At 38.1% G+C, this 26,225-nt stretch overlaps 1 protein-coding gene across 1 annotated transcript; it reads left to right on the top strand.

Annotated features, from left to right (window-relative positions):
• Positions 1 to 2,679: 2,679 nt before the first annotated feature.
• ASIC5 (acid sensing ion channel subunit family member 5) lies at positions 2,680 to 17,064 on the top strand. The gene is made up of 10 exons (XM_065634773.1): positions 2,680 to 2,719; positions 6,112 to 6,418; positions 8,358 to 8,589; positions 9,332 to 9,451; positions 10,436 to 10,585; positions 11,136 to 11,283; positions 12,782 to 12,838; positions 13,833 to 14,001; positions 16,154 to 16,245; positions 16,865 to 17,064. Exons 1-10 carry the CDS (start codon positions 2,680 to 2,682, stop codon positions 17,062 to 17,064), a joined length of 1,515 nt encoding a protein of 504 aa, XP_065490845.1.
• Positions 17,065 to 26,225: the final 9,161 nt, after the last annotated feature.

The raw sequence follows: 26,225 nt of genomic DNA, 5'->3' as shown, positions 1-26,225 counted from the left end.
AAAGGAGTAACCTTATTTAAATAACGGCAAGATAATACAGACATCAGAAAATAAAAAATAAATAAATTTCTAGTATCTGTAGAGCACTAGAAAACGTTGATGAGAGCTAATAATTTTTCCAGTCATAGCTGATTCTGCCTCAGTGCAGACAGAGACCCAATGAGTTCTCAAACTCTTTGAGCCTCTTCCTCTGCAGGGACCCCTACTTCCTCACTGAATCCACTGATGTACCTGCTTTAAAGGAAAAAGCAAGACAGATGCTTGTATATACATTTAGTTACCAATTTTCCCCATATCCCAGCATTTGCCATGAAACACCAATTACAATGCATTATAGCAGTCCAGATGGTGGCCACTACTTCTATTTCTGCTCAGTCATTCAATTTTTGCTAATATTTTTGTATGAATTGAATATAAGTATTTTCAGTCTGCTATATTAGCAAATGCATTACTTGCTCTGTCTTAAAAGGAGATAATATTTGAGATGCTTCTATTAAAAAAAGAGAGCTAGCAAAACATTATAAGAAGCATTAATGTTGATAAGGCACTTAAAGAGCCTCATGCAATGAAACAGAAGTTGGAAAAAAACACTTTACCATAGTCGAAGATGTCCCTGCTCATTGCAGGGGGGTTGGACTAGATGACCTCTGAAGGTCCCTTCCAACCCGAACTATTCTATCATTCTTTGATTTTCTCTCAGCAGCCCATAAGAATTCCTACAAGACATTCTTCTGCAACCAGGCTATAAAGAAATAACTTTACTAGAAACATATTATCTATTTGTCTCAGCAAATAGCTATGCTGGCTGCAGCATATTTTTTTTTTTAATTTAGCACCATAAGATAAGAACTGAACAGCACTGAGGACTGACATCAAATAACATTTTGAGTACAAAATTTACAATATGTATGGATACAAAAAGCCATGACCACCTCTGTCATCGGTTGGTTTTCCTTACCTTTACTGCATTAAGCATTAGGAAATGTGCTGTTTAGATAATGAGATACACACTGCAAGGAGTAAGCAGACAAACCAATCTCCTGGTAACCAATTTATAATCTGAAAGCTATTTGTGCAAGCCATTTGGGAAAGACGAATACAAGATGGCTGGCCTTTGCCCCCTAGTGTTTGCTTAAGAATTAATGCAAAACAACCATAAAAGAAATAATATTTTAAAAATTAGTTTCTTTTGTAAAACGCAACCAGAGAACATAAGTCATGTTTGTCCAAAATATTGCATAAGCATAAAGGCTCTTTGTGAGACATCAACTCTCAGGTTCTTTTATTTTGTTTTTTTTAAACCAAGTAAGATGAATCATATTTGCTGTGTAGAGAGCAACTTAAAAGCTTGTACTTCTTAATTGTATGCACATAGCAGTATAAAAGACCAACATAATTTGATTTAAGAACTCAAGCAAGAGGCATTGTCTGGGTTCTGTGAATATGAGTGGTTTGAAATAATAAGATTCAATGGATTTACAAATAACTGCTCTGCAGCACATTAGATGTGGATTAGTTACATACAGATATTGAAAACCAGTTTACTGTTAAGCACTTTGCTGTTTGAGTGGATGCAAGTGCTGTGCAAAGCTTGTCCTGGCACGGAGCCTCAGCGGTGAGGCAAAAGTGGCAAACGGAGCTGGGATTTCCAAGAAGCTGAGTCTAGAAATCTTCTGCTTGTCACACGGGAATGAGTACATGGAGTTCAGCGCTCTACCTTGCAGCTCACAGCTTGAATAATATGGCCAGAAAACAGGTGGCAAAAAACTAGACAGTGAGGCACTGAGGGGCCAAGCTAATAGACCTGATAATGCAAGAACACTGTGGGCAGTCAGCTGGATCATTACTGAGAGAGTGAATGAAAGAAGCAGCAGCCATTCCCATCCCCTGCAGATCAGAGACAGAATGTGAAGGGTGTTTTTAATTATTATTTCCTAAAGCATTATTCAAGTACATCCCAGGTCTGAATTTTCTAGTATTTCTTATTGCCTTTTATTAGATGCTCGTTTCTTTCCTTGAAGCGAATTTCGAACAAGATCATACACATATCAAACAGAAAAGTGGTTGCCGTCCTTTTTCATAAGGAGTTACTGGAATGATTGAATATGCATGCATTTTCATCCTCGCCCACAGGGCTAGTTCTCAAGAATAACAGCTCGTTTTTACTAAAGCCAGCAAGAACAAGGAATCTGGAGCTGATTATGAAGACAGCTATGCAAAGTGTGGATGAACTGCATCCTGTTGCTGGTAGGAACCTAGTGGTAGACATTTATTGCCCTCTAGAGCAGGAAGGGCTCCTTATCTACTTAAAGAGAAACTATTCAGTTCTGAACAGTGCAGTATTCTAGTGAAGATAGTTGGCCTTTCTAAAATAAAAGGAAAAAACATGAAAGAAATTTGCAAGGAGATGCAACACCCAAAACATTATTAGTATAATATGTACCTGAAATGTATATAAATACATCTGATCCTGTCATAAAAATAATCTTCTCTTTTACTTTGCAGACCATGTTATTTAAAGGCAAAACGTAGCAACCCTGGCAGGTAAATTGCCCAGTGTTATGTGTCATTGAGTATCACCTCCCATTTAGTTTTCTATAAAAGCCATTACCTAGTAGTGATCACAGTGATAAGGCAGCTTGTCATCCATCCCTTCCTTAAAGAAATAAGCACAGCCTCATGGACCAGTTTGGGAGATTCATTCAATCGGATGCTAAAGGTATGTGACGAGACATCTTAGAGTGCTTTACTAAGAGTTTTGTTACACTTTCATAGTGGTTTTTTTCAGGACTGACAACCAAAATGAGAAAATCTGTCTCCTTTCTCTTGTAACTTTGTCCAAAAATAGCAGTAGTGTACATTTGTAAGATATAAAGAAGAAGGGAGAGATGAAAAAAGCTTTTAGAAAAACACCTGTACACTTAGTTAAGAAGTGAGTAGAAGTTTCTAGCTGTTGGTTCTTTATGCGTTTAGAATTAAGCTACCATAGTTTTAACTAGGCAATTACTCCTCTGAATGATACCATACCTTAATGATTTTTAGTTTAAGGCAAAGAGGAAATCAAAAATCTATCTAAACTAACTAACCCTTGCACAGAGGCCACATATAACTTTCCTGAAAGAACTCTTTCCAGTTAAGAGCTCCAGCTGAAGATGAGCTACCTTTTAGAAAGCCACTCTTTTTTAATATGTCTATTAATGAAAATCCAATCACAATTAAACACTGGGAATACAAAAATAAATACGTTGTACCTACCTTATTTTTGCTATGCAAGAGCTTGGCTTCCTCTTCTTTCCACTGCATCCTGTTACATCTTTTTCTCCACTAGATCAAAGAGCCTATTATTATTATCTACCAGTTCCCTTTACAAGTAGCTATAGATTGAGATCAATTATTTGCTGACTAAATTTTTAAAAACCCCTTTAAATTCAATTTACAGTGTTAACATTAAAGATCCTGTGAATTTCTGAGATTTTTTATATAAGCTTTTAATAGTATGTCCCTGGCCATGTATCCTTGGTTATACACTCAGGGAAGTCATTTCTTCTTTAACAACACTGACTGGAAAATCTGGCTTATCTGACTAACCATGATGGTTCTCAGGAGTCCTCCAGTAATCAGTGTTTCCCAAGGTGAAGAATTTGCAGCCCATCCTGAATATATGAGCTGCCTTACTAGTTCTTCCATGCATGTTCTATATTTAGCTCCAAACTGCTCCTGGACCTGGATTCCTCTCATTCATTTACCTCCTTGCTTTTTTACTTATCCATCCTCTGCATCTTCTATAAATATTGGGTTTATTCACATCTTTGACAAAAATATTTTTATTGTAGTGCCTACGTTAAATGTACTTTCTGTTGCTACTAAAAGAACAAACATTCTCAAGATCTCATTGTTTAATGTCAGGTTTTGCAAGACCCTTCTGTCTATATAGCAGCAGGTTGGATACTCTAACTCACAGCTAGTTCAGCTGTGAGTGACTACACAGCCTTAGTCCAGATACACACAGTTTGAGTTTTGCACAGCATAGGATGAAGGGCTAATCATTTACAATCTCACACCCACCCATTACTGTGGTGTATTATTCATACTATTTTCCGATCCACCATATGTGAGAAATTTAATATTATAAATTTAGCACGTGACCCTACATCAAGTAGCTAAAAATCTTTTTTACTCCCCTCCGCCCCCCCCTTTTTATTTTTTTAATTATAGCATTTTCTCATGAAACCTGAAAGTAGAGTAAGGATTCTTAATGACACTCACCTTGTAGTGCTAATTCCTCTGGTGAAAGGCAGTAATGAAAGCAGCAGTATGATATTAGATAATCTAATGTATTAACAGCAAAATTTTTGCAATCAGATAAAACATCATATATACCTAACTGTAGTAGTCATGCACAAGAGCTGAAATACAGTTTAGTTACATATTTCCATAGATTCTAAGTTACACTATTGTCGACTAAGCGTACCAAGTGGGTTTTGATGGCAATGGACTTTTATGTAGGGATATGCTATAATTCTCTTACCCAGCACATTGTGTACAGGAGGAACAAACACACACGTGGCACTTTCCCTGGAGGAAGGTGTCCGACCTGCTTGTGGTCTCTTGTTGGGCAGCAGATGCAGACCATGCTAGGAATGTACTTTGCTGTTATTTGGGGAACACACAAAGTGCTTGTCCCACTGCACATACGGTGGTGAGAGAGAAGACTATGGCAAAACCAGAAATCCACTTGATTTCAGTGTGATGTTCAAAAGCACACATAGCTGAACAGCTTTGCAATGGAATCCAGTAGACACCAGAACTAGGAGAGAAACTTCTGAACAGTTTTCCAGCAGAAAGGGGTCACAGCAAGTTATACCAGTATTGACTGAAGTTCTTACACAGATCTTTAGAGAACAACATAAAGAAAAGTGTTGCCCTTCAGAAACATTTTGAAACGCAGCACCACCTGGGATTTCATTATCACAGTCCAGAAACTGCGTAGAGTTCAAAGCAATGTCCCAGAGCACTGATGTGGTCACGACAGCTTTGGCAGATCGCTCTTACCTCCCTTCGTTCCTTTGCCGAACTGTAATAGCCTCAAGTCTTATAAAGGATAAATTCTCTTCCCACTATGCATGCCACACTATTACAAGTATTTTTTGTTAAAAAATTGAATTAGGGAAGCATTTAATTGCTGTTAAGCATTGATCTAAATAATATATTTTCAGATACTAATTATTATTGTCTCACAAAGTTTATTTCATTTACTGTTCTTATAGACATTCTTAATGACAGAATAAAGTAGCAGATAATATGTAAATGAAGCACAATATGTAAATGAAGCACTTTACAAACAGACTGGCCCAATTAGGACTAGATACAGGAAAGGTCTTATTAAGTTTCTCTCATTTGAATGTTTTGAGAGAGAACATTCTGTTCAAATCTGATCAAAAGATCATTCAGCAAAGAGCATAAGAAAATTACTACATTTCCAGGTTTTGACTGCTGTTATAGCTCTTAAATTTAGAATGGTTTGATTTGGGTTTTTTTACATCAGTTTGTAGAAGAAAATGGGGTAGACGACAACTAAAAACATTCTGCTTCAAAGTCACGAAGTCAGACAAGTACAAACCTGAAAAAAAGCAGATTTCCTTTTGAACCTGTAACCTTTCAAGTTGTACCTGGAAACTTTAAATAGTGAAAGAGTGAAAATCCCTTTCATATCATTCCCTTTTTACTTTATTTCTCAGAGCAAGTATGAAGGACCTGGCCTTTAACGGGATGTTATAGTAAAAATCAGACGCTTAACTTTTTACAGGAGGTTCACAGCAACCCATGGGTTTAGATCACTGAAGTATATAAAAATCTAATCTCTTCCACAGAAGGGGAATCACTTTTTTATAATAATGTGCTTAAAAATTTGTGTGCTTAAAATATTACAAGACATAGTCTGTTGTCAGGCAGCACTGAGCTCATCTCTTAGCACACAGATCTTTTATTCTCAGAAGCAAGTTCACTACTTAAAGACAGAATTTACAAATAAAGAGGAATTTTACAACTGCTTTCCAAGTGCTATTTAAATGCTAGTTTTAAAACTGTGTTTTCACTTTGTTCCATATTAAGGAATGTTGGAAAAGATACGATTGTGCTTGACAGAGAAACTGCTGCCACATTTGGAAGACAGAAGGAAGTATCATCAGGAGTTTGCTTCATCCACTTCATTTCATGGAGTGCACAATATCGTTCAAACGCGGAGCAAGACTCGCAAAGTGCTGTGGCTGTTAGTAGTCACAGGCTGCCTTACCATTGTCATTTGGCAAATCTGCAGTCGCTTCAAGTACTACTTCAGCTGGCCAACCTCAACTACAGTGGTAGTTCAGTATGTGGAAAATGTCAAATTCCCTGCTGTGACTTTTTGCAGCTTGAACAGGTAAAAGCTATGTTTGTTGTTTGCTCTTGAGAAGCAACACCTCTTTATCTGAAAGCAGTCAGGTTCCACAACTTGCTTGAACAAATCACATAAAATAAGGAAAATATGGCTCTGAGGGGCAAGTCTTCCACACCACCACATGAGATTTAAAGGAAGACAAAAATATGAGAATCAAGGAAGGGAGGTTGTTTTTTTAAAATCTTCCTCCTCCTTCATATGAACAATTGCACTACAGATTTTTAAGTTCCAGACCATAAGTTGGAGTAGAAAAACCTCTCTGGTGGTGTTCTTTCATGTATGAGTGTTGCTTCTACATCGTAACTAAGGGACAGTTGTCAGTCACATCCAAGTTAAAAATAAAAGATTTGCAAATAGAGAGATTCAAATAGAAACCTCAACAAATGTGGAAGTCTTAGGCAAAGCAGACACTTTCTTTTTCAGAGGTGCTCAGCCTTTAAGGTTCCAGCTGATGTCAGTGGGATTTACAGGAGGTAAGCATTTGGTTTCTTCGGAAGTCAACGTATCTAAGCAGGAACTTCACTACAGATTTCTACATTTGAATATAATGGCCAAGATTCAGATGCAGCCACTTTGAAAATAGTGTAACAAACCTATGCCTGATTTTTAGAGCGAATATACAATTTAGGAACAGGTTTAGAAATACAGAAACTTTACCCACATTGTCTCCTCAAGAATTGTTAAGTTTTATCATCTTCTACCTTTTGCTGGCAGAATCAGCCAGAAGTCTAAGTCTCACATAACTGGGGCTGCTTTGCCTCGCTGTGCGTCCTCCCCATCGCCCTGCATAAAGCTATCCTGGGTTATACCGCACAATGTACACTGCGGATAGAAGTCCCTTCTAGTTACAGTGGGCTGCCTATTATAAAAATGCCTCACTTCTTGTAACTATAGCAGCAGCACATTGTAAATAGTCAGCTACCAAGCATGGTGGTTGTCCAAGTGATAGTTTGCTGCCACATCCATCTGTTGTTCACATTATGTTTATCCTTCCCTCCTGGTTTTAGTAACTGTTTTTTTTCTGTTGGCAGGAAAAACAGGCACAAATCTACCTTTGTCTTTATTTTTTGACTCAAATTCAGTCGTGAAGAGTTATTCCTACTAATCTTCCCTAAGCTGGAGAATTAAGATCTATTATACAAATGAATTGACAGGTTTTTAAAAACAGGATCGCCTAAAATTGCAGTTCTAAAGAACATGGTATTGTAGTTTCATTTGTGTTTATTTTCTTTTTTTATACTTACAACTGTTCTGCAAACTCTTACTTCAATAAAAGACTTCAATGCTGTACATCAGGAAAGGACTTCCAATGCCTCATCATGTTTTTGAGATTTTTCAAGTGAATTCTAGGAGTAGGAATCCTCCTTGGTTTATACCACAGTGTCACCAGCCACAGAGCTCATGGGAAGCTAGATTGTCTCTGCACTGGGGTGTAGTGCCTTAGTAAAGCAAGTATAAGAGATTACTGCAAATGCACTAGGAGATCAATTTTCTAAATGATGGAAGACAGCTTTTTTGAAAGGAACAGCTCCCTCCAGGTAGCTTCCCACATGTAAGCTGTTCAGCTTGTCATCAGTTCTACAAATCTGTTTGTTGGTTTATGCAGATGGATAATCTACTCTTTTGTTGTTGTTGTTTTTCTTTGTTTTTTAATAAACAACCATACAACAGAAATATTTCCAATATGAATGACCAGAATAGCCACGGGAAGGTGTCTATTTTCTGTTTTCAGATACGGAAAACACCTTCCTAGAAATGGAGACTATCTTGTTTATTCACGTTGTAGAGATCAAAGTGCGGTGTGGTGAGCAATAATCACTTATAGCTTGTGAGCAGACAACAAATCATGTCACAGATTTGGTGAGACCAGTCCTATAACTCTGCAGAGTTCTAAGCAATGCTTTCTCCTTCCCATTGACAGATTCCAAGCTCATGCAGTAAGCAACCTCAAAATAATTTTTTTAATTTGGAACATTGTGTCTGGAGCTCCACAAAAAATTTATATGGAAAAGAAAGATTCTCAAGAGCTAAAAGATTTTCTTCTTAGGAACCAGAACTTCAGCATCAAAGAGTTTACAAGAAAAAATGGGTTTTATCTGAACAGCAGCACATTGCTAGAATGTAACTTCTTTGGAAAGCCATGTAACCCACAGGTAAACACGTTTATTTTACTAAAACAGTAGCATAGAGGGGAAGGGAATGTAGTCTTACCACTCGACTTGAGACATCTAGCTTTGCAGCTACTGCCCCTGTTTTCCCTTTAGAGTCAGCCAATGGAGAAAACAGCTCTGCTCTAAAGCACTCTGAGGGCCTCAGTTTCCCACTGACTGCACAGGCAGCCTGCTGGACTCCCTGAGCTGTACAAGGGGATTTCAGGCTAAGTTGCTTTGTGTTTAGTGCCACTTCTGCACAGACAGCAGCCTCTGAAAGCTGGCACACCTGCAGGCTGTATCCAACAACCTCTTCCATAAATGGCCTGTAATGAAGGTCAGTTTGGACAGAGGTTTTTGCATGACATGATCGTGTAGTTTTCTTCTTGAGATCAAGAATATAGAGAGCCAGGGTAACTATATGCAGAGGCCACAGGAATTTTAAGTAATAAGATGCTCATAGATATTAATAAACCGTGTGAAATGTACCCCTTAAACTTTATTTTCTACAGAAAGGGATGAAATATTTTTTAATATTTTCATCAATTACCACTTTTCTGACTGTAATATTTTGCACTACCTTTGGAAATATAAAACACAACACACACACACACACAAAAGACCCCCCCAAAAACAAACACACACCACCCACACAACTACAGTAGTCCATCTCTTGCACTGTAATTCACTAAGAAAACTTCAAGTGATCTTTCATTTTACTCTTCCCTATTTTCCTTTATTGAAGGATTTTGAACATGTTTTCACTGAATACGGGAACTGCTTTACTTTTAATCACAATGATATTTCAGCAAGAAGAGTGAGTTTGTCTGGAAGAGGTTTGCATTTGCTTTTTGATGTCCAACAGGTACAGCTATCCTAATGATTATAAACAACAAATCATGTAATAACTTATAGATGAGCAGAGGTGTTTTGGTTTGGGTTTGGTTTGTTGGTTGGTTTTACATAGACCTTCAGAATTTCATGCACAAAATTCTGTATCAAGATTATTTATGAGAGGGTTTTAAAGGAAAGTTCTAATACAGATTTTAAAAGTCAGAATTATTATTGACTCTGTCCCCAGCTAAACGATTCTGAAAGTTGTGAGGGGCGTACATAGGTAGATAGGTAGATAGATAGATAGAGTTCACCTAAAACTCAAACATGTCAAAGTAGTAATTTAATTTTATACAAGCACTTTGGGATAACATAATTTCGTTTTAATAAAAGGCCCATTAGAGAAGTTCATATGGTGCCAATTTTTGAGCAGTACTGAATTTCAGTTGTAGCAGCAGCCCTAAGTTCTCAATGCCAGTTAAGATCTGGTCTTTGCACTGTAGTCTCTGATCTTATTAGAATTGTTTTTGACCAACAAAACCCAGAAAGGTCGGGGAATATCACCTTGTGAGATCAGGGAAGAAAACTAAAATCTAGATTGATAAATGACTTAGACATTCACTTTTGTTCTCTAGGAATTATGAGGCAGGAGTGACAGGTTCTGGAAAAGTAATGGGAAGTTTGCCGAAATGTGATGAGTAGTTGCATGTAAAAGGCACAAGTATCAAGGTTATGAGTAAGTGTTCATCTATGCCTTCTTGGTTTGAAATTGGGGGATGCCAGAGGGAATAAAAAACCTGAAAGTTTATAGTAAATGGAAGGAAACTCACAGAGGTAATCAACAAAGGAGATTCCAGTCAGTTTGCTTCTATACTTTTCTGTAAAGTGCCAAAACTGTGAGTAGAGATACAAGACGAAATAATAAAAAAAAAAGCATAGTACCATTTTAAATATAACTAAAGCTTTAGATGGTAAGCAAAGCCAAAACAATTTTAAATCATTCCTTTTCTATCAGGAACAATTCACTGATGAACCTGCTCTTGGTTATACTGACGCTGGTATAACTTTTGTTATCCATTCACCCAAAGAGCATCCGCACTTTGATGGTTTAGGTTTATTAACACCAGTTGGCATGCACGCACAGGTCGCAATCCGACAGCTGAAGGTAAGTGGAAATAATTGGTCTTTATTGTCTCTAATTCTATTCCAAAGTGAGACAATGAATTACACATTTGGGGAATTAAAGTATTTATCATGCCAAAGTGGCTCCTAAAAATAACATTTCCTCCAGCCGCAAAAAAAAAAATGCTGCTATTTTTGGAGGGGATGTCATTGGTCTTCATAATCTGTATCTATTAAAGTCAGTCTTTCTTTCCTAACATCTTATAGTCTCTCTGACATATAATGATAGAAGTACACCATGGCATTTCCCCATCAACCCATTCTGTTACCATTACAGTTATCTCAGATTCCTAGCGGAATCCAAGTGGAGCAGACTACCCTTCCACGCTAGCCTGTCTGATCAGATCCTACTTTTGCTGTGAGAGAGAGGAGACAATTTTATAATCCCAAAAGCATGGACTGCAATTGCCTCCAATTAAATCACAATGTTACTGCTCATGTCTTCAACAGCCTTCCTTCAGCACTTTAAAATGTGAGAAAATTTTAAACAGAGACCAAAAAAAAAATTATCTTCTGTTATCGTTATCCTACAGTCAATTATCCAAGAATACCCATGGGGAGAGTGCAACCCCGATATAAAGCTTCAGTACCACGAGACTTACAGTACTAATGGATGTTTGCAGGAATGCAAAGCTCGGTACATACAGGACTGGTGTGGCTGTTTGCCATTCGTTCTTCCAGGTATTTCTCAGAAGTATCATTCTACCATATGCTGATGATCTTGCTAAGAGACCTCACCTGTTATTGAGCAGCAAAGGAGATGAGGCACATGCTTGAGGGATATCTACAGCTGGGATTCATTAAAACTAGTCTTTTTTTTCTTTCTTTTTTCAATTCAGAGAAAAAAAGCAAGATATTGGGTCAGCTCTAGATCTAGCATCTGGGTCATTGGCTATTCTTAGGATACAGACCAAAAAAAACTTGAAAGAAAAAATTATGCCTCAGGGTTGTGAGACAAGTCTGTGCTCTTCAACCTGAATTCCTAAAGAGGTGGAATACATAAGTAGTCACAGATTTTCACATGTACCACAGAAAACCTACTTTGCAGGTGTTTAGCAGCTGCAACAGGACTGATTACTTGAAGACAGAAACTGAGGTCCTCCACATGAACCCTGGAAAGAGTCTGGCACCAGAAAAGGGCTCTGCAAAAGCCAAAAGGCTGCATGGAGCCATCTAATCATCCCAAAATGTGGAGTACAGGTGTATGCTGTAATACTCCCCACTCAAGAATCCAGGCATCTTAATCACTCAAGAAATGTAAAGCAGTAACACTGAGATCTAACCAGTCTCCTCCTTCCCATGTTTTCAGCATTAAAAATAATGCTAATACTGTCACCTCTCTCTGAAGCAAGAGCTGGAACCAAAAATCTCCACTCTCACAGCTCTTCTTTGTCAATTAGTGAGCAAGAAAGTCAGTGTCATGCCTGCACTTTCTGACTCAATGTATTTTTAAATATCCTGAAGCAAGATAGAATGTTTTCACTAAGGAGACCCATTAATCAGCAATCTCTAGCCTGTTTGTTTGACAGCCTCTTGGAAAGGAGGTTGGTAATTGCCTGGAAACTCTCATGGGAAGGGGTTTGAGATGGAAATTAAGCCTAGGTCTCCCATACCCAAGGTCAAAGCTTTATACAGTGACAGCTAAAGGAGGGCAATGCCTTTTTTAAGGGTGTGCTAAACTGTTAAGCAATATTTGCATGCAAGGGAAAAAAATTGGCTGAAACTGAGACCATGTGAAATCAGAAAATTTTGCTGTTTGCTCAGGGTGCTATCTTACCCCTCAGGTCTCCAAACAACTCTTGCATGAAGTTCAAACCTTTCGCTGAAACACATAGGGTGTAAGTAGGGTAGAAAGAATATATGGTTAGTTTTTTCATATCCACTAGGAAAAACAGAGTGAGCTACAACCTTAAAGGCAGTTCTGGGTGGCACACATCGTAAAGATGTTTGCATTGGCAGCAAGCTTCCCAGCTCGGTCTGCTGTCTCTTCTCACTGTGTTCCCCTTCTGGTGTTGGTAACTGCACTGGGACCAACTGAATTGATTTCTCAGTTGTATAATGATGATAAACATGAAGTGATGAGCAGGCTTTAATGGCATTACATTGCAGTTTAGTACAAATCAGAGCTAAGGGTTAGATTGTTAATTGGAGTTCCTGAAGTTTGTTGTTTATTTTTAAGGAAATGGAGCAGAATGTGATTTGCTGAAGTTTTACAATTGTGTTTATCCAGCAGCCTGTAAGTAATAACTTCATGTTTTCAAAGCCAATTCCAAATAGTAGGCAATATCTATCACTTAAAACAAAATACTGAGAGTAATACTGAAATGGAGTACCTCCCAGTTCATTTAATATTGTAAAAATAGAGACCAGAGAGAGCATTAAATAGATGCCAATTAAAAACAAACCAAAACCAAACAAAAAAACCCCACAAAAATAAGAATTCATTTTAGTAATCAAAAATGGTTTAAAAGGAAAGAATGTTCACTTAATCTGTTTCCAGTTATCAAGCCTCTGGCTTGCATTTTTGCATCTTTGTGGTATCATCCTTCTAGCTCTAATGTTGTATTCTTCTTGTTTGTGACAGAAGAGTGAAGAGCACAGTTATACAAAAATATACTTATTTATATAGAGATATATATAAAAATAACAGGTTTGCTAACTGACAAAATACAATTTGAAATCACTGGATTTAAAGGTTTTATTTTTTCAAAAGTAAAATGAATTCTCTATTTTCAAAGTGCTCCAAATGCAATTCATTTCCATAAGCAAATAATCTGCACACAGTAGATAGGAATTTAAAGTCACTACAACAGACTTTCTGGAAAATACTGCAGGCAGACAATCAAGACTGAGGATTATATATGTATGCATATTAATTATGTATGTAATTAGAAAGCAAGCATAGAACACGAAAAGTTTTCTGTAGTCCTACTGTTTAACTGTGGATGAGAAATAGTAAACGCACAAGGCCCCAATGAAGGAAGAAAGACTCTTTGGAAAAAATTACCAAAAAAAAAATCTCAGTCCTTATTACTGTGCACTAATTTCCCAAGTGCCAGTTACAAATATTTATTTTATCCTTCAAAACTGTTAAGTATCTGCTTCTGTCAGGATACCTAACCCATACATTTATCAAAGTCCGTTAAAAGTAATTTTGTAAGTTTTTAAAAGTCTTTAAACTGTATACTTTTTAATAAATGTTATGTAAATTCTGTCTCACAAAATTTCAGATGATATAGAAATAAAAGGATTATGTACAGTAGGAACTCACAATTCCACTTGCCCTGTCCCATGTGAAGAAACACATTATCCGACCACTGTCACCTATTCAAGTTTTGGAGGAGAAAAAGCTATAAAATACTTTTCTGAAAACCTGAAGAAAAGCGCAGAATACATCAGGTAATCTTGCTTAACACCTTGTCTAATAAAGAAATTATCAATTATTTTTTAAGTGTGCTAACAGAATGCATGATGTAAATATGAACTTTAAAAAATATATTCTTATGGGTAGTATTAATAATGTTGTCTGTGAGATCATCTCTTAGACAAAATTTAACATCTATACATGTTCATATATATATTAAAAATATATTTAGATACATCTAAGACTTTTGGATAACATAAAATAGATACTGCAATTAAGAAGTAATGTTTTCAGTTACCTTCTGTGCCATTGATCTCTTATAACAAACTTTTTTGATCACTCTTACAATTAAGAATAAAGAAAGGGCAGGGTTATCAAAACTATCTACAATCCTCATAAGCAATCCATCCAATAGAGAAGGTAAATCTTCACCCTTCCACAACCGAAGTCAATGAACGAACTGAACTGCCTCTTGCTCACAGATGCAGATGTCAGCAGTACAAATAAGTACTAAGGTGCTACATGAACTCATAAGATCCACAATATCAAAATATGTTCATAAAGAACTGCGGAAAATATGGGTAATGAAATATGAGTGTTTCACTCTTTCAGTGACTTCAGTTTTCTCATTCTTGAAGCCATCAGTCTGCAAATGCTTGCATATGTTTATATGTGAACAGGACCTATATGAATCACAGAATAGTTTGGGTTGGAAGGGACCTTCAAAGGTCATCTAGTCCAACCCCCCTGCAATGAGCAGGGACATCTGTAACTAGATCAGGTTGCTCAGAGCCCCATCCAGCCTGGCCTTGAGTGTTTCCAGGGATGGGGCATCTACCACCTCTCTGGGCAACCTATTCCATTGTGCTTCACCCCGTTCATCATAAAAAATGTCTTCCTTATATTTAGTCTGAATCTACCCTCTTTTAGTCTAAAACCATTAGCCCTTGTGGTATCATTACAGGCCCTACTAAAAAGTCTGTCCCCGGTGAAGATTATGAAAATTAAACCTTTTGTTATACACAAAAGCTATTAATCCTTTGAGGACATTTTATCTTTGTTGATTATTTTATTGTCTGTAAACATCATGTGCAATTATTCAATTAAGCAAGTGAAAATCCAGAACATTCCCTTGTTACCAGGCCTTAACCAATAGAAATCCTGCCCACATATTAACAAGTACATATTCCAAACTATAAAATGTAGAAATCTATTAATTTCTGAAGATGTAAGAAGGGAAAAGACAAATATTTATTGGATAGCTCTGCTAGCAACTCCATGACAATGGTGGGAAGTCATCTTAATAAAAGTTGTGAGAATAAGAATTTTTTTGTTACTCAGTGCTACCTGAGTTGAGTTTTAGAATTATCACCTAAAGAGACAGCAGTGATCTTTTTGTATAGCAAATACTTTATTTTCATGACTATTTTTAATGAGCTCATTATCACTGTCAACCCAAAAATCTGTAGCTGTTCACACTTCCGAAGAATAATTGCCACTTTTATTCTTAAAGGTCACAACATTTTGTATGCACTCAGTTTTTGTCTGTTTTATTCCACAACTGTTATGTTTATTTTCTATTTAGGTGTCAGGCAGAATCTTTATGATATCATAAAGATGAGCTCTTTACTCACACTGAATCATTCCACAGGTCTTGCTCCAACTGAGATTTACCTACTTTTCCACTTTTACAGCAGGCAAGAATATAATTAGGTAAGCGAGGCTATTAGCAGAGGATAGAAGTAAACATGCAAGTGCAGGACAAGGGCTCTTCTGCACAAACATGCCCATGGAAATAAGCACAATTAAATATGCAGCTGCACATAATCAAGAGTGGTAGGGTACACTTCTGAGCACTCTTATCTGTTGTAGGTCAGCATGCTTGACACTTCCACTCAAACTTATCTCTGTGACCCTTAAAAAGTATGAATCTATCTCGCAGTATAGACCTGGAGTTACTTTTTCAATGCAGCCTGCAGATCTACTCATCTGAAAAACTCCTGTTACAACTGTTATTAGGATGCTTTTCCTTTCTTCAGTCATCTAACTGATTTTGACAACACTCATCTAATTGCTTTGTAAAAGACACCATCACTCTCCCTGAACCTGGTCCCAGCTGATAAATGTTGGTAAAAATGAACAGCACTCCTGACTGTTTCAAGTAATACAGTATGTGTTGGTCATTAGGAAGAACCTTGTGCGTATTGACATTAAATATCATGATCTGAGCTACAAAATAACACAGCAGCAGAAGGCCTTGACTATATCAGAGTTGCTTGGTAAGTGAATGTTTAATATTTATTTATTGCTGGTTAATAATTAATCTAAAAATAAAAAACCCACAGAAAAAAACCTGTTTTATTCAGTCTCTCCCTCCTGAGTCATAGCCTATGAGGGTTTCTAAACAAAAAGCAATACCTTTTATATTACAATGGTAATAATCACGTCTGTCTCATGGTAGTTTCAATACTGTCTCCTGTCATTGCATTAAAGAACCTGCAGTATGGACAGCAGCTGAGAGCAAGAATTAAGTTTGGCACTAGTTTATGTCTATAGCACAGGCAGGACTGTAAGAACAGTAAAGGTTACAGGATTTGGAGAGAGGAAGAACATGGGGAGGAGAAGCAAGAGAATGGTTAAAAATGCATACACGTAGGAAATACTTTAAGTATCTGTTTCATGGTACGATGTGTTGTGTTGTACTTGCTTTATTTAGAATGTTAAGAAACATATTAGTCGTCTCCAATAAACATGCTTAAGAATATTAACTCTGTTTTCTTAAAGCGATGGATTACATCTATTGAATTTATTTAACACTTGAACCTGGCAGGGTTTTGTTTGCTTGCTAGACTAAATCAAATGCTTAGGATGACATATGTTTATTTCCATCTATTACAGCTGATGTAGGTGGCCAGCTTGGATTGTTTTGTGGTGCCAGTATGATTACAATTATAGAACTGCTGGAGTATATTTTTACTAACTTCTGTTGGATGTGCATCTTCCTTCTATTGAAAGCTCCTGAAATGCCTCAATGGAATAATCCATCCCAGAACCAACCAACACACAAGGAAAAAAATATGGGAATACAAGAATGTTAGTGGCTTGTAGAAGCAGAAAACTAGCTGTTCCTGCAACTTCCTTTTTAAGACACAAAGGAGACAGTAATATTTTGCATTTCTCCCTTCCTCGCACTCCGTATTCTTCCTGCGTCAGTTATTGCCTAGAACTATTTAGCTGTGCTGGATATCCTTGAAAAGTGAACTTTGGAAAGCCTCACTCTCTTTCTCATGTAAAGAAATATGTAAACTTTACCTAAAGTTTTATTTTAAAGAATTATCAATGTTTTAAAGTAACATAGCAAGCGATACTGACATACAATGCAACTTAACACTTCTGATCCAGTTTTTATCTTCTGTGTTTTGTGTGAGGAGAATTAATAGACACGCCAAACTAACACATGTGCCAAGCTCCTAAACTGCCATAAAGATTGAACAGTGCCATGCTGAAACAGCGGATTCCTTATTAAGGATGAAGGATATGGTAGTTTTCCATTCAGAATTAGGAGTGTGCCTAATAACAGTAACTTCTACAGTGAATTATCTGTTTGTCTGAAATGCACCCAAAAACCAAATCTCATGAATCTGAGAACTACTGCAAATACAAAACTAGACAAACATAGGGCGTCTGAGCAGATGGCAAGTAGGCTAACATAGGCTAAGTTCAATGTTTAACGTCATGAAAGATGATGATAAAGACTAAAGGCTTCATCTAAGTCTTACTAAAAATCAGTGAGTAAGAATTTTGTGGCTTCAGTGCTGAATCAGGCTTGCTCAAAGTTTATTGCTTCGAAATTGTTCAGAAAAGTTTCTGTGCCTTCCTACATCCATGTGGGCCTAGTAAGCAGTAGTGGTTTAGACTCTTACATGTTTAAAGACAACTTAAGTGATTTTTGTTTAAGTATGTCTTCGCAAACAGCATAACCATTTCAAAATGTGAATTAATAATTTCACCTTATACAGTATCTTTAGTACATTTCTTTCTCTAGAATAGGTCTCTGAATACAGTTGTGAATAAATCCACAGTTGCCCAAGTCTGCTGCCAGAGTCTATCAATCAGAGCTTTTGATGTGTTTGGAGGTGCCAAACAGAACGTGGATGGAAAACCTTATGGAGGTATGGACACAAAATCTTCGACAAGACATACCCAAGACTAAATTTAAGACTACAAGATAAAGGATTATCCTGATTTGAAGCTGACTTCTGTTCAATTAACTATATATAACAGCAGACATCTCTTTATTTGAAAACTTACAGAAAGTTGTCTAGACTTCAGACTAACACAATATAGACTTTGATAATCAAAACACTTTTACACTAGAAAGCTCACAAAGGCTACAATATTATACCTTCTGGGCCACTGCTCCCCAGTCAGTGTCAGGGCCCTGCAACCCTCAGTCAACCCAGGACCATGTCTCTTAAATAATGTCAATGCTATGCCTGAAACTCCAGGTGAGCCATCAGCCATAGCACTGCTCCGCAATTCCCACTATTCTTCCATACCATCCGCGCAAATTCAGTGGCTGTTAGTTTCTACAAAAGAAGTGTACTTAGTAAGTAGCCAAGTCATTAAGGTTAGAGATAAAGCAATGAAAATGCTACCACTTGGTCATCATTGGCAACAACTTCCCTTCAACATAAGCTCTAGGATAAGCAATTTGGGATATACAGGAAATGTTTTGCTTCCTAGAAAGAGATGCCTTGATTTTGCTCCTCAGTAACTGCAGCCTTGAGAGACCTTAAGGCTAACGTGGAGATTTTTGTCTTGTTCTTTTTTATTGGTCATTTCTGCTAAGATTCTTCCCCCTGACTTACCAAGCACATGCACACTTGGAACAGCAGTCGTACAAAAAGGTCTGTCTAACCCCAGTGTCTGAGGTGCGTGTTGGCCAATACAGAGGGAGAATGGAAAGAACAAAGCAAACGCACTGCAATATTTCTCTAAAGATTTCTCCCAGCCTCAAACAGTTAGTAACTGGGGAATCCCTGGGCCAGAAGAAAATATGGTTTTGGAAGCAGGAATCAGGTATTATCTGGCTCCTGGATAAGAAGAAAAGCAGGGGAAAGACTAAACATAGTAATCTAGCACAGCTCATATTTCAGAGATAAACATGTTTTGTAGCCATCAATTAGAATGATTATTTTGATTGCTTACTTCTACTATGAAGGGCTAAATAAATTAGTATTGTAAGGACTAAACAAAAGAAAACTGGTATTATTTCTGCTGTGCCAAAAGTTTCAGTGAAATGAAGCAGGGAATGTGCAAGTACAAGAATAACGTGACTTTTGCTTACTCCACTGACTTTGGGCAAGGAGGGCTGAAATCACTGCTCGGTTACAGATTCTTGTAACATACATGGCAGAAGGAGCTCTGAAGAAAGCACAAAGACTGGTGTTTTACCCAAGGTCAGCTGACTCGGGCATATTTTTCCAGCAATAACTTGTGATGAGATTGTATCAAGCAATTAATTCCCCAGCACTGCTAAATAGATAATAGCAAGTGTGCTGTGCAGCAGAGCAAAAGTAAGGGTGCTTTTGTACTTTGATGTATGACTACTGTTCTATTAAGGCAACAGAATTTTAAAAGGGTTTAAGAAAATATTTGGATTTACTGGAAGAGTAAAGGTGACATATCTATAAGGGCAGTAGAAGCAAGGTATTTTAAAAGTTTGAACAGATTATCTCCCAATTTAGCATTACTTTGCTGCTTATTTGTTCTCTTTTCCTTTTCACAAGTGCATGTCCATGCTCCAAATAGAGATCAACAAGGTCTTCTCATGCTAATTGCTTGATTTTACAATGTTAATCATAACAATGAAATTAGTGACATGATTAGGAAAGCCCCCTTGGGCTACTTCCAAATCCTTGCCTGATGTGCACAGACATCCAACACAGAATTTTGCACCTAGAAGTACATCAGCCTGAAGATGACACCCTCCAACTGGCCCAAAGCAGTTAAGTGTTGCACAACAAATAAACCAAAAATGGAACGCTTTTAAATGCACGCTGCAGAAGTCATTAAATCTTATTTAACACTGTTGAGAATATCAGGCTGTTGCATACAACGTTTTCTGAAGAATGGAGGAAGGCAACTGGGTTGTGTGGATAATGACCTGTGTTTGGTCGCTCTGGATTTTATGTCCATAGAGTATTGTTGTGTTGTCTTATGCATTGTATTCATTTTCACATCCTTGGGCGGCAGATCAGAGTATCAAAGTAGCTGTAGCTCCTGGTACAAGGAAGACAGCTTTATAATCTATCAGAGAACCTGCCATGACAGAATGGAGCAGGGGCTGGAGATTGTGAAAGAAAGACTTGCATCACATCTTTTTACAAGATCCTTTAGCTCATTTCCTTTCTTCTTCTAACTATTTCACAAGATTAATATTGGAAGACATCTCAAAAAAGACGGCCAGAAATTAAAGATTTATTCAAGGAGAAATTGCAATTTTGGCAAAATGGCTCAGCACAGGCCTGGCACTTGCTTATCTGGCAAAGCAAAATGAACACAGAATGGCCTGTACAGGAGAAGGACTTGGATTGGATTTTTATGTAGCAGATTAATTCATTGCAGTGCCTCACCACTAGGTGCCCCACTTACCTTAGGCTTGTCCTGTTCACAAGCGTTCTTGTGCCTGGAGTTGATTTCTCAGCATCTATTACAGAATTACTCATTATAACTTGAGTTATAATAACCCATTATACTTGAGTTATTTCCCTCTGATTAACAACGTATGAGCTGCAGAAATATTTCAAAAGGAGTTGCTGACAAACCTGACATTACTTAGCCTGGGCTGAATAATAGTGCCTTTGCCGTACAATGTTCAGATTCATTTCCAAGGTAAGCATATGAACAAATCTACAGCCATCCCCATTCTGCATAAAAATAAGCTGATCAAAGTATCTCTTAAAGACCTTATAAAACCAGCTGATCTATTGTTGCTTAACAAAATACTGGTTAAGGTTAAAATAAGAATCTCCTTAATCCTCACCAATTCATTAAACTATGCAAGAAAAGAGGAATACCCCTATACGATCACTCAAGTTTGCAGGTAGTTGGCTGTGTCTGACTTGTAGCCTTAATACAACTGTTTTCACTGTGTGAATCTGATGCTGTTAAAACTTCAGGAAAGCCATATTTCTAATCCAAGTAGTGCCCCACAGCAGCACGATACAGTCCTTTAGTTTCTCATGGCTCCTTTCCAGTTTAGCACTGCTGCTTCGTATTTTGGAAATCCAAGGATCATCATGCAACTCTAAAAAAAATCCCAGACCAAGATAAACCATAATGGTTCACTCATACTGCCTGTCAAATCACACAGTGGTTTAGGAGTGGATATCCCTTATAAACATTAGTACATCTAGTTACTGTAACAGTGTCCTGAGTTAAACACATCCTTAGGCTGACAGTTGATGTGCTTATTAAACTCAGGATAACAGGAAATATAGAATCATAGTTGGACGATACCCTCAAGATCATAGAGTTTGACCATTAACATAATGCTGGCGCTAAACCACATCCCTAAGAATCTCATCTACATGTCTTTTAAATACCTCCAGGAATTCTGACTATACCACTTCCCTAGGCAGCCTGTTCCAGTGCTTGATAACCCCTTCTGTAAAGAAATTTTTCCTAATATCCAATCTAAACCTCCCCTTCCGCAACTTGAGGCTGTTTCCTCTCATCACTTGCTACTCTGGGAGAAGAGACCAAGCCCCTCCACGCTACAACCTCCTTTCAGGTAGTCGTAGACAGCAATAAGGTCTCCCCTCTGCCTCCTTTTCTCCAGGCTAAACAGACCCAGATCCCTCAGCTGCTCCTCAGACTTGTGCTCCAGACCCCTCACCAGCTTCGTTGCCCTTCCCTGAACTCTCTCCAGCACCTCAATGGCTTTCTTGTAGTGAGGGGCCCAAAACTGAACACAGGATTCAAGCTGCAGCCTCACCAGTGCCGAGTGCAGGGGGGTGATCACTGCCCTAGTCCTGCTGGCCACACTATTCCTGATACAAGCCAGGATGCTGTTGGCCTTTTGGGCCACCTGGGCACACTGCTGGCTCATGTTCAGCCGGCTGTCGACCAACATTCCCACATCCTTTCCTGCCAGGCAGCTTTCCAGCCACTCTTCCCTGAGCCTGTAGCACTGCCTGGGGTTGTTGTGGCCCAAGTGCAGGAGGTGGCACTTGGCCTTGTTAAACCTCATACAATTGGCCTCAGCCCAATGATCCAGCCAGTCCAGATCCCTCTGTATGGCCACCCTACCCTCCAGCAGATCAACACTCCCACCCAGCTTGGTGTCATCTGCAAACTTACTGAGGATACACTCAACCCCCTCAATCCAGATCATTGATAAAGAGATTAAACAGAACTGGCCCCAATACTCAGCCCTGGGGAACACCACTCGTGACCAACAGGATTTGGCTCCATTCACCACAACTCTTTGGGCCCGGCCATCCAGCCAGTTCTTCACCCAGTGAAAAGCACACCCATTCAGGCCATGAGCTGCCGTTTTCTCCAGGAGAATTCTGTGGGAAACAGCATCAAAGGCTTTGCTGAAATCTAAGTATGCAATATCCACAGCCTTTCCTCCATCCACTAAGCAGATCTCCAAGCTCATATTGTAGTAATTACTTACTGAATTATTGAAACAATTGAGTTATAATCAATAAGCTCTATATGCAAGGGATACTTTTGTAGATCCAGGGTTAGCATCACATCTTGTTGATGCTGCTTATGACCACCTTGGTCCTGTTAACACTTTTGCACTCTAAGTCTCTTTATCTGCCAGGAGAAACTCACCTCTGCCGACTCCTCACTAGAGGCAAAAAGCACCACAAGAAGCAGCGAAGCTTCTTCAGAAGAGGATAAACTCCCAAATGGCCCTTCCCACTACACCCAAAACTGACGTCCAAATGGGAGCTCCCTACTTGTATCCTATCTCAGGAAAGGACACTGGAAACCAAACAAAAAAACCCCACCACACAACACCTCTTCTGGGATCAGGACTGCTTTCACAAACTGTAGAAAGGGGATAGAGAGACCTATGCATGTAGCTGTTTTTTTTTTTCCAGACTGAAATACTAAAGCACTTCTACCTCTAGAAAAGTGAGTCATTTTGCTACACAAAGCCTGGTTACAAGCCTATCTACTTTTGTCTTGCTTATTGTGGGGTTTCCTTTTAAAGAAATGATTCAAGCCTTAGTAAATTTGGTAATACTTCCAGTACACTTCAGGGTCCTTGATGAAAAGAAAGTTTGTAACCCACATTATAATTATTAGTATTTCTGCTTACTTTGTGACACTTTCAAAGCCACTCTCAACCAAGCCAGTTGTTTTGAGTTAAACTCAAGCATACCCAGATTTACAGACATTATGTCCTTTGTGGGTCTCAATGTCAGCACAGCACTGGATTGCCTTATCTGTTCTACCTATTGAAGACTTCACAAATAGGCATTAAAGGCAGGATTTATTATTATATATTTGACCATTGCTGATGTATCCATTACATACTTAAAGGCTTTAAACTGTGAATTGACTGCAGATAAGAAATGGGAACAGTTACATGAAGGCTTTTCGTACACAAGCTGTGAAAACGTAGACTTCTCAGGTTTGCACACATGCCATAGAACATGCAAGAACTGTTCATTAAAAAAAACCACAAAATTTGCTTCTGGTGTTGTTCAGCTCAACCCATATGCCTCCCATGAAAGTAACTCCATTTTTAGTGCAATTTCCAATAATTTTAGGTAAGAATTTTAATATAACCTCTTTTCCTGGGGTAACCAACTGCTCTTTGTGTGCAGAAGCTTCCAAAGAAAACACGGAAAGCCTGCTGCTGCTCCTGGCTAACAGGACTAGCCCTGGCACATTTTCCTTTTGGTCACCTGGCCCACTACATTTGTAATTTGAACAAACCTTCAGTGTTTCTAGCCACTGTCTGCAGAACTAATATAATTTGTTACAGACTTGATCCAGAGTTCAGTGGAAATTTTCCAACCTAAAAATGCCAAATAATTTCAGACCATGCCCATGTAAACTTACAGTTCATTTATAGATTGTGCATGTTCTAGTTTGGAAAGGTTACATCACATTTTGATCATTTACTGTAGCCTGAATAAATGGAATTTTGGTGGGTTATTTTAGTTCAAACTTCTGAGCAATGTATGAATAAAAATAGTAAACAATGCCCCATGTGAAACAAACCAGATATGAGAAAAAATGACTATTTAACTGGAGAAACACAAAGTGTCTGCTTTAGGACTAATTGTAAGAAGCTCTTCACTGTTGAAACATGAAAATCTAGCAGACAGTAACAAGTAGCAGGAAAAAAAATAAAACACAACAAAACGTGTTACTAAGAGAGGTACATAATTTAAACAAACAAAAATTTAGAAAAACAAAGTCACATTGTTCAGTACAGCACCATCCTTTAGAGACTCCATTTTTCCTGAACAGTAAGTTACTAGTTGCTCTTTAATTTCCAGTATTCCAGTTCAGATGGGGAATCCACTGTGTGAAGTACTTCACAAGATGTGGACCCTGCTCCAATGGTCCTTCATCCTTAGAAAACTGTAAAGCATCTGCATTTCCCTCAATTTGAAGTGCTGAATTCAAAGTGCCAAAGTATTTTGGGATGCCACTTTAAATAGTCAGATAGGAAAGTGGGGTAGGTAGGCACCTCACTCATTCCTGCTGCTACCAGAGAAAGCTTAGGTGTCTCAACATAAAACAAATGGCCTAAATAGTGAGCAGACAACAACAACAGCACTGCCGTAGAGACAGGCATGATTCTCCCCAAGCCTCCCTTGCTGAAGGACACAGGTTACACACCTGGTGTGTGAAGAAGGCAGTGGGGGACACCAATGGTTTTGAATAGTGTTGAACAGCCCAGCTTCCTGCCCCCCAGTTGTTTTGAGGACATCCTTTGAGTCTGCTCCGGCAAATATTCACCCACGTAAACTCTGCTGGGCACACTAGCAAATACTGGATTATGAGGTTTATACCTACATTTGGAGACCATCTGTTCATTCATTATTGCTGATACATGACCAAATTGTCTCTAGCTGGCACTGTCAATTTCTGCATATCCCATGAGAAGTTTTAAGTACAATAAGCCAATAAGAAACTTTCAGCAGAAAATTTGTCTGGAAATCATGAATATTATAAGCAAGTTAATAATTGTATTCAGTCCTAAAGACACATCCAATAAGGGAAATGAGCTCTTTGGGGAAGAGAAAGGGGTAGTTTCAAATAGAAGAACAGAGTATTTCTTGTGACACTTCGAATGAAAGGTATGGTTCGTACATCTGAGGAATATCAGAAGGGCTGAGGATTCAAACAGTTCCAGTGCTAAGGAAAAACCCAGACATTTTCCTTCTTTCCTAACTTCCGTGTCTTTCATAACACAGAACAGGAAATATACCTTCTAAACACAGAAGCTGCTACTGAGTTTCCACTCAGCAGTGAAGTTAGGCTCAGTTAATTAACCCTGACAGTAGCTTTCATCACACTCTCACAGTTCAAAGTCAACAAATATATGTGAGAATTCAACTGTATAATTGTGACATTGTTTCCTCAATAGAGCAGAAAATATAAACATCTCCACAAATGGATCATTCATTTACATGAGTTCAAGACCATTTCCTTGGCTGCCCTGCAAGGAAAACATACCAGTCACTTATCAATACGGATTTCATTAACAACAAAATCCTACGCAATAGTGGTTAAAGCTAGTCAAATTCTGGAGGGTTACATCCAGGATAAGTTTTGACTACTTTTTTTCCAGTCTCCCTGGCTAAATTTATAAACACTGTTAACCAAAGGTTCTCTGCCTTCTAATAATCAGCTGAAAGAGGTTGAGGGTTAGTTTTTGAGATTGTTCAGCAATCAGCCATCATGACAGAATGGTTGTCCTGCTGGGAAAACTACAAGAAGAAGGGATTTATATCCTATATTCTGACTGCATGCATTTGGCTATGTATTACTAACAACAGATTAATGAAATAAAGCATATGCAGAATTTGTTAATTAAAATGAATGTATAGTTCACATGCATCAGATGAATATTTGCCCTAGAGAGCATGAAGGACAGAAGAATAGACAACAGATGCCCAGCAGCTCTCAGATTCATAAAACAAAATGACAACTCCAACCATACTTAAAGAACCAGCCCCCAACTTGTGTCTTTTTCTTGTTAGAAGTAAAA

Source organism: Caloenas nicobarica, chromosome 4 (genome assembly GCF_036013445.1).
Source record: "Caloenas nicobarica isolate bCalNic1 chromosome 4, bCalNic1.hap1, whole genome shotgun sequence".
Classification (NCBI taxonomy): Eukaryota; Metazoa; Chordata; class Aves; order Columbiformes; family Columbidae; genus Caloenas; species Caloenas nicobarica.
Note: the sequence above shows the minus strand (reverse complement) of the source record. Positions and strands in the feature narration are given on the sequence as shown.